The 15,799-nt window shown below is 46.8% G+C and overlaps 2 protein-coding genes across 8 annotated transcripts in view; one reads left to right on the forward strand and one right to left on the reverse strand.

Moving 5' to 3' along the window:
• The window catches only part of GRIP1 (glutamate receptor interacting protein 1), a 669,834-nt gene extending 662,471 nt beyond the window's left edge, over window positions 1-7,363 (forward strand). For 3 of the 6 annotated variants that reach the window (XM_036297634.1, XM_036297637.1, XM_036297636.1), the window contains 2 exons: window positions 2,971-3,117; window positions 5,550-7,363. In XM_036297634.1, coding sequence (XP_036153527.1) covers window positions 2,971-3,117; window positions 5,550-5,774 — 372 coding nt within the window. In that variant the 3' untranslated portion in view covers window positions 5,775-7,363. The remainder of the gene's footprint in view (window positions 1-2,970; window positions 3,118-5,549) is intronic. The other 3 variants (XM_036297635.1, XM_036297638.1, XM_036297639.1) reach the window with 1 other exon arrangement.
• Window positions 7,364-14,119: 6,756 nt separating this feature from the next.
• Window positions 14,120-15,799, reverse strand: part of HELB (DNA helicase B) — a 47,526-nt gene continuing 45,846 nt past the window's right edge. For both annotated transcript variants that reach the window (XM_036299266.1, XM_036299265.1), the window contains one exon: window positions 14,120-15,346. In XM_036299266.1, the coding sequence (XP_036155159.1) occupies window positions 15,242-15,346 (105 nt within the window). In that variant the 3' untranslated portion in view covers window positions 14,120-15,241. The remainder of the gene's footprint in view (window positions 15,347-15,799) is intronic.

Raw genomic sequence — 15,799 nt, forward strand, 5'->3', positions numbered from 1 at the left:
GTCTGAGTGATGAGTATGTGGGGATTCATTGTTCTACTCTCTCTGCTCTTGAATGTGTTTGACATTTTTTTCATTAAAAAATAGCTTTCTCCTAGCAAAACTTACTGTGGTAATTATTTCCCAATATGTTTATGTCAATTCATTATTCTGTGTACCTCAAACTTATACAGAGCTGTACATCAATTATATCTTGATAAAATTGGGAAAAAATTAAAAATAGCTTTCTCTCCTATCCTTGGCCTATGACAAATCGTGGTTATAGAGGGGCCTAAAAATTCTTCTCTGAAATGAGCATTTACTAAGGAAGTGTACCATGGAGCAATCCGAACTTCTCAGTCAGAACCACTCTGTTGCTTGCTGTTTTACCTTGGGCAGGTTTCTAACCCTCTCTGAGCCTTCCTTTCCCTGTCCATGTGATCTGCTCCACAAGCTTGGTAGCGACGGTAGCATTCTGTTTGCGTTTTAATCTGCTCGCCAAATCCCACAGACCTTATTAGCCAGAAGTCCAGCATCTCCTGCTCAACCTTCCATCCATCTCTCTCCTGTGGGACAGGCCTGGCTCAATGTCAGAGGTGCTCTCACCTGCTGTGACCACCAGGTGGCGCCATTGGATCCTCGTCGGGGCCCAGCCTAGTTCACACTCCCAGCTTATGGTGGACAGTACTGACTGTCAGAACCAATCTTCTAATTTATTCAACAAAAAATACCAACCCTCCTATGTGGCAGGCACCGGATTAGGGATTTGGGATATGGAAATGAATATCCCAAAGGTCCTTGCTCCTCTCAAGCTCCCTGAAGGGGCATCTTCCACGTCCTCCCCTACTTCACCTGAGCCCAAGTCACCAAGAAAATCGTCTCCTCCACTCCTGATGGGATTTGCTTTGGGGATGCGGGGTGGGGGGAGGGGAAGAGCATGTTCTCATTTACTCAGTTTTAACGCACTTCTCCCCAAACATCAAAGGGTGCATTCCGATGGGGGGGTGGGGGGGAGGCTGGATTTTCTAAACCACACACACATCCGCGCAGGCGCACACGGTCTTTTATGTAGTACAGCGGGGCTGGCTGCTCTATCTTTGTGGAACTGAACGCCACAGAAGTGATCCTTCCACAGAAACCAGGCCATTTCGGATTTTAAAACCATATGCTAGTATATGCTGATGTATCAGCACATATCACGTGCCTTATTTCACCTAAGGTGCCATTGATAATAAAACAGTCTGATTTCAGAGATTTTAAAATATTAAAGTAGTGCCTCTTGGAACCTATGAAATCAGGCCTTTTGCGCGACTGTGGAGTGCTCCGTGTCTGTAGTCAGACAAACTCAGCCCCACCATCCCTCACCTTTGTGATCTTGGGCAAGTTACTAACCTTCTATAAAATAGAATTTTCTCACCTCCACATGGCAGTAACCACTAGGGCTGCCTAGTGAATCGTGCTGACCCAGCCAGCAGGTGCTTTAGCTCTCTGTCCAGTAAAATAAAAATCCGCACACTGGCCACTTTCCTGCTTCCTTCCATGTGTCCTACCTCTCTGAACTAAAATGACTGGGTATAAAAAAATAAACCTGCTCTAAAAGTTTTCATCTTCACGTTTTGCTCTGTACAGCTCTGAATTTTTTACTCTTCTGCAAGAATGCGTCCCCATATTATTTGTGTGAAAGTAAACTAAAAGGCATGTTTTTAAACCACGAGGGTAAAAAAGTAAGCCCAAGTCATGGCTTGAAGTGTGCACAGGGTTTTGCAGAGGGCATTTGGCAGCCTTGGGACAAACAGTGGGCGCCTTTAAGTGTGAAATGAGTGTGAGGCGCTGAGCTTGTCCCGGGCAGGGCCCGGCACTGTGCTGGGGAACATTACATACCAATGCGCGGGCCTCTGGGAGGCGGGCTCTTCCCTCTCATTCACTGCTGTTTCCTGTGCCCAGAACAGGGTGGGGACTCAATCCCCATTTGATGAAAGTAGGCATGATTGGATGAGTGAAGGAACCTCAGGCTAACTCCGTGGTCCACACACCACGGCTCTCGAGCCACATTCGGCTCTTTGGCCCCTTGCGTGTGGCTCTTCTACAAAATACCACATGCGGGCGCGCACGTACAGTGTGATTGAAACTTCGTGGCCCATGTGCAGAAGTCGGTATTTTGTGGAAGAGCCACACGCAAGGGGCCAAAGAGCCGCATGCGGCTCCCAAGCTACAGTTTGCCGAGCCGTAGTTTGCCGAACACTGGGCTAACTCTTGCAGATGGCCAGGTGGAGAGATGAGCCTTGGGGGGAGCTTAACTGGCGGCAGCTGGTCTCAGGTGTAGAGAGAACCAGCTGTGGCCCACAGCTGAGAAGGGGAATGCCTCGAGCTGCTCCACCCAGCCCTCCACACAAACAGAGGCGGCTGCTGAAGCCGGGCCCAGAGCAAGGGGTTTGTTACAGGCGCACTTGTAGCTGTTTTTGTTGGTTTGTTTGCTTTACCAACATTATTGGAGTCATGATTGCGGCACCAGAGCAAATAAAATGATGGACTTCACGAGACTTGCTCACAGGAGGAGGAAACGCTGGGCCCGGTACCCAGCACAGCCCTAGGCAGAGCGCGGCAGGAGGGAAGGCCTTTGGCTCAGCCCTGGTGTCCAGCAGGACTGAGGGCCGCCTTGGCTCTCCCAGCACTGGAGGGCTGTCCAGGAAAATAGAAAAGTCAGCTTGCCCTGGTCCAAGTCTCACATGTACCTGGGAACTGCTATTTAAAAAGAAGAAGAGGAAGGCCAGGCCTCTCCAGCTTTTCTCCTTCTCCTTATTTTTCTGTTACAAATTCCAAGGATATTCTAGGGAAGGCGGGGGGGGGGGGGGGGGGGGGGGGGGGGGGCTGCCTAATGTATTACAAATCCATTATGTGATTGAAATGAGTTTGGAAAGATGGTTGGTCAAGAAGATTCACAGGCCCAGTCTCCAACCTGGCTAAAATGTCCCCGCCACCGTTCTCCTGCTGCAGGTGACCTTGTACAAGAGCTCGGACATGGAGGACTTCGGGTTCAGCGTGGCAGATGGCCTGCTGGAGAAGGGCGTGTACGTCAAAAACATTCGCCCCGCGGGACCGGGAGACCTCGGTGGCTTAAAGCCCTATGACAGGCTCTTACAGGTAAGACCGCAGGTGAATTTTCATTAATTTATCCCTCTGAGTCTTTCTTGACCAAAGCCCACCCATCCTCCTTTGCCCGGGGACTAGATCAGGATAGAAGCTTTTCCTCTGGTAGGACTTACGGGTTATTGAAATTGCCTGTTTCCCTGTATTGATGCCCCAGCAGATCTTACACTTCTTAAGAAGGGAGCCAGTGCCTTGTTCTCCCATTGGCCGATGCTCGATAGCTCAATCTCTAACCAACGCTGAACCTTGTTTACTTGATGGAGTCCTATCGTGGTCAGGTGTAGTTTCATTGAGCAAAGCAAATTCTTCGTTGTTGTTGTTGTTAATCTTCACCTGAGGACATTTTTCCCAGGCATTTTCAGAGAGAGAGTGTAAGGAAGGGGAGAGACCGAGAGAGAGAAATATCGATGTGAGAGAGACACGTCGATTGGTTGCTTCCTCCATGTGCCCTAACCAGTGGGGCCAGGGATCGAGCCTGCAACTGAGGTACATGCCCTTGACCGGAATCAAACCCAGGATCCTTCAGTCTGCAGGGCCGACACTCTATCCACTGAGCCAAACTGGCTAGGGCCAAGCCACTTCTTCTGTACAGTTTTTAGGAAGAACATTTTGCAGGAAAAGGAAAGGATCGGCATCCAGTCTTAAAAGTGTGTTTGACTGGAATGAGTGTGTCACCAAACAGCTGGCTTTGAAAGCATGAGGCTGCACTGAGGCGTGTTCACTGAACACGCTGATCAGTCAGACAGTTTTACAGCCAATTCTGGGGATCATTGTTGCCGTGGCAAGAGAACAGTTAGTCTTGTCCTAGAAGTGTGGGACACTTTTGTTTTCCGTTGGTGCTTTTATATTTGATGAATGAATAACTATGGACAAGTTGCCTTCTAAGAGTGTCTTCCTCACCCATGAATTGGAGCTATACCTATTTCCATGCAGGTGGAGGCTATCAAAGTAGATTGGGTGCGGGTTGTGAAGACTCTTGGATGTCATTACAAGATGTCAAGATGTCATACCTCCAGAATGAGCTTGGCTGCCAAGCTCATTCTGGAGGTATATTGATTTCGTAAGCAGAATGACACAATTTATAATTTGGAAAAACATAAAATACTATCATGGGTGCGTTGGGGTGGGGGAGTGGGGAAGGGAAGATCACAGGAAAGGAGACAGGTAGGTATGGGGAAGACACCGGCACCACACCTGTCATACCTCAGTGCATCCTGGTAGAGCCGTCTGGGAGGAGGTTTGGATTTGTTGCTCAGAAGAGCTGGTAGAGTCAGAGCTGAAGATTTAGGATGCTGAAGGTGTGGGTTCGGATAAAGTTGCCTATGGTGGACTTGTAGTAATAAAGAGAAGAGAACCAAGGATGGACTTATAAGAAAAACAAAGTTTAAAGGACAGGAAGAAATAGAGGCAGGAAAGGACCGAAAGCGAGCAGTTAAAATGGTAAGAGGATCCAAGCAAAGTAGCGTCCTAGGAGCCCAGGACGTGGAGGCTTAAGGATGGGTGGGCGTCCAGAGCGGCCGGTGCTGAAAGCCAAAGGGAACGACAACCCTAGACACGGCTCCTGTGTGGACAGTTGGGGTCATTTGTATAATATGAGCGTCAGGTCAGATTGGGGAGAGAATGGAAAGTCACAGAATGGAAGCAGCATGTCGATTTTAACAACTTTTGTTGGTGAAGAATAAAGAGAAAGCCAGGAGATGAGTGCCTGTGTGCGCTGAGGAGGGGGGTGGAGAGGGGGGGAGAGGTTCCCTAAGAGGGTGGTTCAGCATCATGGTCAAGAGCACGGGCTTTTTGCCCTGCGGTGTGGCTCAGTGGTTGAACATCCATCTATGAACCATGAGGTCACTGTTCCATTCCTGTCAGGGCACATGCCCAGGTTGTGGGCTCCATCCCCAGTAGGGGATGTGCAGGAGGCAGCCGATCTGTGGTTCTCTCTCATTGATGTTTCTCTCTCTCCCTCTCCCTTCCTTACTGAAATCAATAAAAATATATTTTAAAAAAAAGAAAGACAGAATGGGTTTTTGGAATCCACCAGACGCCTGGGATCACACATCCTAGCTGGACCACTTGCCCAATTGCTTCTTTAAGGCCAATCTCTGAACCACTCTGTGCCTCACTGTCCTCATCTGTAAATTGGGGATAATATTCATTCAGCACTTGGAACACCTGCCGTGGGCGAGGCAGTCTGTTCTGCACGGGGCGATGTGTCCTTGTTCCCAGCTCTCCGGGGCATTAACATTGAGTAGCAGGGACTATGTAAGCCAATGAGTGTGTTATGTCTTCCCAGAGCAGGGATGGACTTGTCAGTACAGGTGCAGCTTCAAATACCTTTAAGACAACTCCTTCTGCCTGAGGGGCTCCTCTGGGTTTGGGAATGATTTGAAGAACGCACCAATGACTCAGGATGGCCCTCCTTGACCTTTCAGGTGAATCACGTCCGAACGCGGGACTTTGACTGCTGCCTTGTGGTGCCCCTCATAGCGGAATCTGGTAACAAGCTGGACCTGGTGATCAGTAGAAACCCACTGGCCTCCCAGAAATCTACAGACCAGACTCTCCCGGGAGGATGGAGCGAACAGAACAGTGCTTTTTTCCAGCAGCCTAGCCATGGTGGTAATTTGGAGATTCGAGAGCCCACTAATACATTATAGCAACGCTTTTTATAAAGCAGGACAAAAGACAATATCTACATGGTGCTAAAAAAAAAATCCCTTTAAGATTTCTGTGACGTTTGAAGCACAGATAATCACGTGGCATTAACTGCAAGCACAGGGGTCTTTTAAATCTCTCTCATGGCTCATGTTCACTTCCCTTTCCACGTAGAAGAGGTTTCTTTTTTGGTGATCACTATGGTATGTGGCAGACGATTCCCTGCCAAGCCCAATGGTAAAGAAACAGAAAAAGAGGTAGGCCACCCCTCCCACAATGAACATCGGAGGGCATTTTTTACAAGCTCATCTTCCTATCGATTTTTGGAAAACGTCTGTTTGAAAATAGTCTCTATGATAATTTCCTTAACTCACTTTGAAATCAGTTTCTTACTAGGAAGTCATTAATCCGTAAAGCTGGCTCTACTGGGGGAACTAGTTTGGTGACTGCCGGGCGGCTGCTAGGGGAGGGGTGCAGGTAGAAAATTATCCTAAGATGTTTCCGCAATGATGCACGTGGGAGCTCCTAATAGGTGGTGGGAACTGTTTTGCCCAAGTATAGGAATGATTTTAACTAAGATGTATGCTATTCCCTATGCAACAAATGATCAAACAGGATATGTCTTGTTACCTGTTGGGTTTTTTTTTCCTTTAAGGACACATTTTTAATAGCTGAAAATCTCAGATAATGAATTAGGGTGTTTAGTAACACTGACAGCTAGTTATCTTATTTTTAAAAATTCAAAACTAAGAATTTAAGAATGAAGTCTATTAAAACGAGGTTTCTCTTAAGGATAGGCAAATCAAACTCATCTTGCTTGACGTGTTTTAAAAACAGGTTCTGTTGAGGGGTGTACAGCACATGGACTTAAAAATGACACTGGACTGTCTTTTGTTCTGAGCCACGCCACGCACCGAGATTGTAAATACACTTTCCACAAAACGCATTGCCAATTATTACCATCCCTCAGAGCAATAAACTGTGACAGTTGCATTCAATGTTCGTCAGCAACTGTTTCCCTTTGTTCAGATATTTTGAATAGTTACACTAATAACTGTTATTTGGTGAATGTAAAAACAAATAGATCTGTATATTGATTGTAGAATATCCACATTGAAACAGTTATTTTCCAGACATTGTTTCATTTTGGTCAATAATTCAAACGACCGACCGCTTAGATGAAGCATTTGAACACTGTGTCCTTTGTTTAAGGAAAAAGTTCACCTTTCTTTCTGTGCAGAGAAATATATCATTTCGATCACATTTCAGGACCGCCAGGGCAAGAAAGTATAGAGCAGAATCATGTTAGAAAAAAAAAAGATCATGAGTCACTTAAATATGTATTTTTATTTGTAACAAACAAGTATTAAACTGTAAAGTATTTTTGTACAAATTTAATACTTTAATAGCATGGTATTTATCGTCTATGTATGGTTTTGGGGAATTCAAAATTGTTGCAAATATTTGTATGGAGAAAAAAAAACACCCTCTACCAAATGGAATAAACAGTGATTTTAAAAAGCCAAAAAAATTGGACATGCATTTTTTTTTTTTGGTGTGTTTTGAAGGTGTTTTCATGTTCTAGACTGAGCCTTACACAACGCTTATTGCTACATGATTTTTTAAAGGGGGCGGTTTTCCATAAACTTGAAAAGCAGCTTGGAAGAGTGGGAAGAGCAGAGGTTTTGAAATCAGACCTGGGCTGGAATGCCAACTCACTGGTGGCATGAAATTCACCGGGAGCCATTTTCCCACCTGTCATACCGAAGGTTGTATCTGCTCTCCAGGACTGTTGTGAGGACAAGGTGTGAACACGTGTAAGTGCTGGAACAGTCTGCCGACAGGAACACACCCAGGACAAAGGCACGTTTATTTTAGGTGGCATCTGCCCTCAGAGAACATACATGTATTCTATGAAATATTTACATAAAGTATTAAAAATATACAAATTTTAATTAGTCTACCTTTAAAGAAAACAAACTACACTAATAGTCCCAACACTTGCATTTTCGCAGATTGCCTCGCAGACCTTGTAAATTCGCAGGAACAAGACAAGGATGTCCATTCTCACCACGTCTGTTTCACAGTTTACTAAAAGTTCTAGCCAGGGCAGTAAGACAAGAAAAGGCACCCAAGATTTGAGACAAGATGGGTCACCTGAACTCTTCTGGAGCCACCTGCACAATAACAGGCACCCAGATTTGAAAGAAGTAAATCTCTATTTGCATGATATCAAAACTTGTGCTTCAAAGGATACCATCAAGAAAGTGAAAACATCCACAAAATGCAAAAAAAATTTTTTGCAAGTAATGTTCCTAATAAGGGACTTCTCTGTAGAATATAAAGAACTTATATCTCAACTAGAGGCCCGGTGCACGAAATTCATACACGGGGGGCGGGGGTGTGTGTCCCTCAACTCAGCCTGCACTCTCTCCAATCTGGCACCCCTCGGGGATGTTCGACTGCCTGTTTTAGGCCCAATCCTGCAGTCAAACATCCCTCTCACAATCCGAGACCACTGGCTTCTAACTGCTCACATGCCTGCCTGATTGCCTCTAACCACTCTGCCTGCCAGCCTGATCGCCCCTAACTGCCTTTGCCTGCCGGCCTGATCACCCCAACTGCCCTCCCCTGCAGGCCTGATCCCCCTAACTGTTCTCCCCTAATGGCCTGATTGCTCCCAACTGCTCTCCCCTGCTGGCCTGATTGTCCCTAACCACCTCTGCCTCGGCCCCACCACCATGGTTTTGTCTGGAAGGACGTCCAGGTCTCTGGAAAGTCTCCTGGTCTAATTAGCATATTACTCTTTTATTAGTATAGATGTTATCCCAATAAATTTAATAAAAATTGTCTGCAAATTATGCTTACACTGGAAGTGAACCCCTTATCAATTTTATTTTAATCATCACTATTGGTGTACCCTGTAGGTGTAAAATTTGGCTTCCATACTATCAGCATTTCTTGGGGGCCAGACTTCAGAGACTTCATAGATAGTTCTGATGTCTTTGGCCTTGCTCTGAAGTTACTGGCTGCACAAGTTATCACTTGAGGTGGTGAATTTTTCTACATCATCTTGGTCTGTTTCTGGATCATTTCTATTCAGTTCCTCATTTGGCCTGTGATAATGGCCGCATATTGTTGGTTTTATAGCTTTCATAGGTTTTCTTGAAGGGGTAGGAATTTTTGGAAAGGCTCCTTTCCTTGAATTCCCTTAAATTCAAGGGATTTCCACCTTCATGGATGTCTTTAGTACCTGAAAGGACAACAGAGTGAGCGTAGGACATTGGTTTGTGATGAAATGGTTGGGATGAAAGGGAAAAAAGTCTTCATGAGAAAAAGTATGGGTTGAGGATGGAATCTGCCAGGGAAGATCAGGGAGTCTTGGGGATACACCTCTAAAGAAGAGAAGTTTGGGTGTGGTCCTTTCATCCTGGACACTGGACCTGGGTTAACAGGGCTTCTTCCTCTTTTACCTTCTTTTAGTGAATGGGGTTGGTGGTTACATAACTGTGCCAGGAGTTTGTGGTTTCCTGGTCATCTTCACCATGTCAAAATGTCCCAGGGCCCTGCCCCAGGCCTCCTGAATATATGCTTTTCTCCAGGACAATGAGGGCCCACACCTCCTAGGCTTTAATCCAGCCATGGGCAAACTACGGCCCGCAATAAAACTAAAAAAAAAAAAAGACCGTACCCTTTTATGTAATGATGTTTACTTTGAATTTATATTAGTTCACACAAACATTCCATCCATGCTTTTGTTCCGGCCCTCCTGTCCAGTTTAAGAACCCATTGTGGCCCTTGAGTCAAAAAGTTTGCCCACCCCTGCTTTAATCAATCAGGAAGCCTCTCCTCCAGCTAATGGTAGCTCTGGGAGAGAAACTTAGACATCATAAAACACCATCCTGACACTCCCATGGGGAGGGGTGAGGAGGCTGAGATGCTTTGGCAAGAGAAAAGGGGCATTTCTTTAGCACTCCTAAGCCTTATCAAACTTACTGACCCCACATTCAATTCTGATGGGTCACATGGTAGGGAGATGATGCTTCCTAAACGTTTCCCTAGGCTACCCATTTCAGTGGTTCATTGTTCTTTCTCATCCTTCACCATTAGCTCATTTTCATAAGATTTACCTAAAATCTTTTAAGGTAATGTGACTGTCTCTGTGGAGATGTGAATCATCCTGCTTCCCTAGTACAGGTTGCTCATACGCACCTTGAAAACCATTCTCTTGGCTACTACCAGAGAAATTTTCCATCTCACCCCCCTTTTTCCACTGTCCATGTGGCTCTCCTCAGCTCTCTATTTTCAATGTTGAAATCATTGCCTTTAGGCTGTTTTTAATAGTTACTCAACTGGTTATCTTAGCTCTGTTTAAAATCTTGGGGGTGAGCATAGTAGGTATAGTTTCTAGATTTGGGGTTTAACAGTATAAGGTGAATGAGGCAGGAATTTAAATTCCCGAAGTTGGGCTTCCTGTTTGTATGTTGAAAACTGCACCTCCCCCTGTCCCACCTCCTCAGGGAACTCCGGTAGTCAGACACCTGATTTGAGGATTGCAGACTCAGGTTCATAGAGGACAGGAGGCCCAGGCCCTGTCAAAGTATGGATCAGAGGGAGGGCTAAAGGACCCTACAGAATCCATATCAGCCCCTGCCATCAGTCTTTGTAATTGCTGGACTTGGTACCGGATGTGACATACACTGACTTCCTGCAGAGGACTCAGGGCAGTGAGGCCTTGATCTGAGAGTCCAGCCTTGGGTCAACAGAGGAAGGATCCCAGGACCTGCCAGGGCTCAAGATGAGGAACATGAGGGAGGAGGGAGGGACCCTGGACCCTAGAACAGAATCATCCCACCCAGGGATCTGCATCCAGGTCTCAGAGATTCGGGGCTTTGGTACAGGGAGCAGGACCTCAGATACGCAGAGGACCAGCCCAAGTCCTGCCAGAGTCAAGGTGAGGACCCCAAGGAAACACTAAAGGGACTCTGGACACCACAACAGAGGGAACCCTACTAAAGTCCTCCCCCGCTGTATGCCCTGGGAATCCCTAGGGTGGGATGACAATGACAGGCAATTTCTTCATCTGGGTCTCAGAGACTCGGGGGCTTAGGTATAGGGAGCGGGACCTCGGATACGCAGAGGACTGGCCCAAGTCCTGCCAGAGTTAATATTAGGATATAGCGAACCTGGATCGCATAACAGAGGGGACCCCACATAAGCCCACCCTTGCTGTCAGCCCTGGGAGTCCCCAGGGCGGGATGACCACATGCAGTGTTTCCTGACTTCCACAAACAGGTCTGAGAGACCTGGAAACATGGCATCAGGAAAAGGGCCTCTGGTCCGCAGAGGGGAGGGCCCAGGTCCTGCTAGAGTCCACTGCCAAGGCAGTGGGCCACCCAGGCCGGAGGCTACGTACCTCACCGCACCCGCCCGACCCCGCCCACCCCCCGCCTGGCATTCGTTTGAGCCTTCAGTCATGTTGGACGGTACAGACCCTGGCTCTTTATATATATAGATAATTTTACAAAAAAATAACCCAATTTTAAAATGGGAAAGATCTAAATAGACATTTCTTCTAAAACACTGGTTCTCAACCTTTCTAATGCCGTGACCCTTTAATACAGTTCCTCATATTGTGGTGACCCCCAACCATAAAATTATTTTCATTGCTACTTCATAACTGTAATTCTGCTACTGTTATGAATCGTAATGTAAATATCTGATATGCAGGATGTATTTTCATTGTTACAAATTGAACATAAAACATAGTGATCAATCACAAAAACAATATGTAATTATATATGTTTTCCGATGGTCTTAGGCGACCCCTGTGAAAGGGTCGTTCGACCCCCAAAGGGGTTGCAACCCACAGGTTGAGAACCACTGTTCTAAGAGGACGTGGAAATAGACAAGAAACACATGAAAAGATGATCAACACCCATTTGCCACAGGGAAATGCAAATCAAAACCACAATGAAATATCAGTTTACACCCACTACATGATCCTATCTAATAAAAGAGAAACATGGTAATTAGCCATACCTCCGCTACCCTTCCCATTGGCTAATCAGGGCGATATGCAAATAAACTGCCAGCCAAGATGGCGGCCGGCAGCCAGGCAGCTTGAAGCGAACATGAGGCTTGCTTGCTTCAGTGACAGAGGATTCCAAGGTTCCCCGCCTGCCGCTGCCGGCCTCTGAGCTTGCAGTTTGAAACATTGTTACAAATATAGAAGCTAAACAAAACCCCAGAAACCTGCTTTCAGCCAGCCGGGATCTCAGAGCTGGAGTTGAAACAGTGTTTTGATTATAGAACCCAAACAAACCAGATACCTGCTTTCAGCAGCGGAGGCCTAAGAGCTGGAGCCAAGCCTCAGAGCTAAAGCTGGCCCAGAATAAAAAGAAAAAGAAAAAAAGGAGCGGTTGGGACCTTCAGTCCCAGCCTGAAAACAGCCCTCAGCCCCTCACCCAGGCTGGCCAGGTACCCCAGTGGGGACCCCCAACCTGAAGGGTGTGTGACCAGCTGCAAACAGCCATCATTCCCTCATCCAGGCTAGCCAGGCACCCCAGTGCGGACCCCCACCCTGATCCAGGATACCCTTCAGGGCAAACCAGCCGGCCCCCACCCGTGCACCAGGCCTCTATCCTATATAGTAAAAGGGTAATATGCCTCCCAGCACCGGGATCAGCGGAGCCGCGAGGCCTCCCGGCACCGGGATCAGTGTGACGGGGGCAGCGCCCAAACCCCCTGATCGCCCTGCGGCTCTGTGTGTGACAGGGGGCGGGGTCACAACCTCCCTATCGGCCCTGCTCTGTTCGTGACAGGGTGCGGTGCCCCAACCCCCTGATCGGCCCTGCTCTGTGTGTGACAGGGTGCGACGCCCCAACCCCCCCACCCCCGATGGGCCCTGCTCTGTGTGTGACGGGGTAGAGCCATAACCTCCCCATCGGCCCTGCCTTGAGTGTGACAGGGTGCGGCGCCCCAACCCCCTGATCCGCCCTGCTCTGTGTGTGACAGGGTGGAGCTCCCCAACCCCCTGATCGACCCTGTTCTGTGCGTGACAGGGTACGGAGCCCCAACCCCCCTGATGGGCCCTGCTCTGTGAGTGACAGGGGGCAGCACCCCAACCCCCTGATTGGCCCTGCTCTGTGCGTGACGGGGTGGTGCTGCAACCTCCCCATCGACCCTGCCTTGAGCGTGACAGGGGGCGGTGCCCCAACCCCCCTATCAGCCCTACCCTGAGCGTGACTGAGGGTGGCATCGCAACCTCCCGATCCACTCTGCTCTGTGCATGACAGGGGGTGGTGCCCCAACTCCCCAATCGGCCCTGCTCTGAGCCTGACCAGGGGCTGCACCTAGGGATTGGGCCTGCCCTCTGCCACCCGGGAGCAGGCCTAAGCCAGCAGGTTGTTATCTCCTGAGGAGTCCCAGACTGCGAGAGGGCACAGGCCAGGCTGAGGGACCCTCCCCCCCGAGTGCATAAATTTTTTGCACCGGGCCTCTAGTTATATAATAAAAAAGTCAGATAATAACAAGTGTTGGCAAGAATACGGAGAAACTGGAATTCTCACACACTGCTGGTTTCAATATAAAATGGTGCAGCTACTTTGGGAAACAGTCTGTCAGTTCCTCAAAAGGTTAAACATAGAGCTACAGGAAGAGCCAGCAATTCCATTCCTAGGTATACACCTTACACAAATGAAAATATATGTCCACACAAAAACTTGTACACAGATGTTCATAGCAGCATTAGTTATAATGGCCAAAAAGTAGCCTGGCCGGTGTTGCTCAGTGGTTGAGCATTGTACTATGAGCCAGGAGGTCGTGGTTTGATTCCCAGTCAGGGCATACACCCGGGTTGTGGGCTTGATCCCCAATGTGGGGTGTGCAGGAGGCAGCCAGTCAATGTTTCTCCCTCATCATTGATGTTTCTGTCTCTTCTCTCCCTCTCCTTTCCTCTCTGAAATCAATAAAAAAATATTTTTTAAAAAATAGCCCAAAAGTAGAAACAACCTGAATGTCCATCAACTGATGAATAAATCAATGTGCTATATCCATACAACAGAACATTACTCAGTAATAAAAAGAGATGAAGGCTCTTTGCTTCATGGCAGCACTGAAAGCAAGAGGGTCACCTGAACTCTTCTGGAGCCACCTGTACAAGTCAGCCAGGGGTCCCAATCGTGCCCCATCAGCTCAAACCAGCAGTCTGATGGAGAAATGGCCTCAGTATATGCTGCCAGTTTTTCCCGCGGTACACGAAGGACACAGGCTTCAAGTTGGATCGAGTGATTGTCCTTGACTGGATTACCCAAGACATCTACCCAATAAAAGAAACAATGCTAGCTTTTTATACATAATTGTTTTTATCCCTTTTTTAAAAAGAGAGATGAAACACATTGATAGATACATGATACAATATAAAGTCTGAAAATATTATGCAAATCAAAGAAGTAAAAAGAGCCTATTGTAGAGATCAAATAGATTAGCAGTTGCCTAGGGCTGGAGGGGATGAGGGTATTAGAGCTAAGAGGTATAAGACTTCTTTGGGAGATTATATTAAAATATTCTAAAACTGATTGTGGTGTTGGTAGCACAACTGCAAATATACTAACAGCCACTCAACTCTGTAAGTGGGTGATTTGTAGGTGATTTTTATCTCAATAAGGCTATTTTTAAAACACTGGGATAATACGTAAATCTTAACTATTCATTTTACTATTTAACAATAAATAAAACTCTAGAAAAAGAAAAATCACTGAGAAAAATTTTTTCCAAAGTAGAGTGTCTTCAAAACAATGTGCTCCTCCCAAAAATGATAATTATGTGACATGATAGAGGTGTTAGTTAATGCTATCGTGGTAATCATATTGCAAAATGTAAGTATCAAATCAACACATTGAACACCTTAAGCTTAGACCATGCTACACATCCACTGTATCTCAAATTAAGAAAATAAAAACCAGTGTGCTCCCAACTCAAAAGGGGTTTCCAGGAGGAAGCCCCGGTGCAGCGGAGCCAGCGCAGTGACGGAGCAAAGGGCAGCCTGGAGGGGCGACCACTTTGGGGCAGACACGCCGTCCTGGAATTGGGGCGGTAAGATGCAGCTGCCATGTATCTATACGAATGCTTCATCCCGTGGGCGAGGATCACGCACAATGATCGTGGAAGTCAATAAGGCATTATCCTAAAATAAAACACTTTTGAAAGTACAGAGTTTTAAAAATATATATGACATCATTTTCCCTCATTCATGTCCAGTGCTATCAGTTCTCGTGATGACAGGTACTGAAATCATTAAGGTTTTCTTTGATCAAATGAATTTAAAGCACCTGCTAGCACAAACGCCTTAAAAGAGAACTCCGGTTATAGACATCCTCTTTTATCTTGATACATTGAAGTGATGATGTTCATTTTGTGTTGAATGGAAAAAAAATAGACAAATGATTATGAGCAATCTGAAATAAAATTAAGTTTCTTGATTATCTGCGGGTTTGAAAAGTCGCCTGGGGGTTAAATTATTTAGTTTCAAATTCTGAAGTCTGGAAGACACTTGTGGAGATGATTCTTCCATCTGTTGGGGAAAAGAAAAGAAAAAGGTTAGTTTTGTAAAAGTGTAGTCAGTCTGCCCTCTGCACTTCTTTTCCCCCTGACTGCTTCTGCGGAAGAACACGTTCCCCCATCGCTGGGAAGACGCAGACCAGAGCAAGCAGGGCCCGCTCCTTCCTGTGGGCTCACGTCTGCCTTTGCTCGCTGCGGTACCCCAGCCCCAGCTCTGGCACTGGCATGGCGAAGGGACTATTTGCTGAATGAGTCCATATACCTAGCTTCCAAAGGTGTGGACAGGGCCCACTATATATTTTGACAACTTGGTACAAAATTAAAACGAGGGTCCCATGTTCAGAAATTAAGAATTTCAAGATGATACCTGCAGAACATGATAACGAGAGCGGGATCCTTCTAAGCACAAAGGCCTGGGTGACTGACTGCCTAAGCTGCACGGCCCTATGTGCGGCGAGATGGAACA

This window comes from Myotis myotis, unplaced genomic scaffold, assembly GCF_014108235.1.
Source record: "Myotis myotis isolate mMyoMyo1 unplaced genomic scaffold, mMyoMyo1.p scaffold_m19_p_3, whole genome shotgun sequence".
In the NCBI taxonomy this organism is placed as follows: Eukaryota; Metazoa; Chordata; class Mammalia; order Chiroptera; family Vespertilionidae; genus Myotis; species Myotis myotis.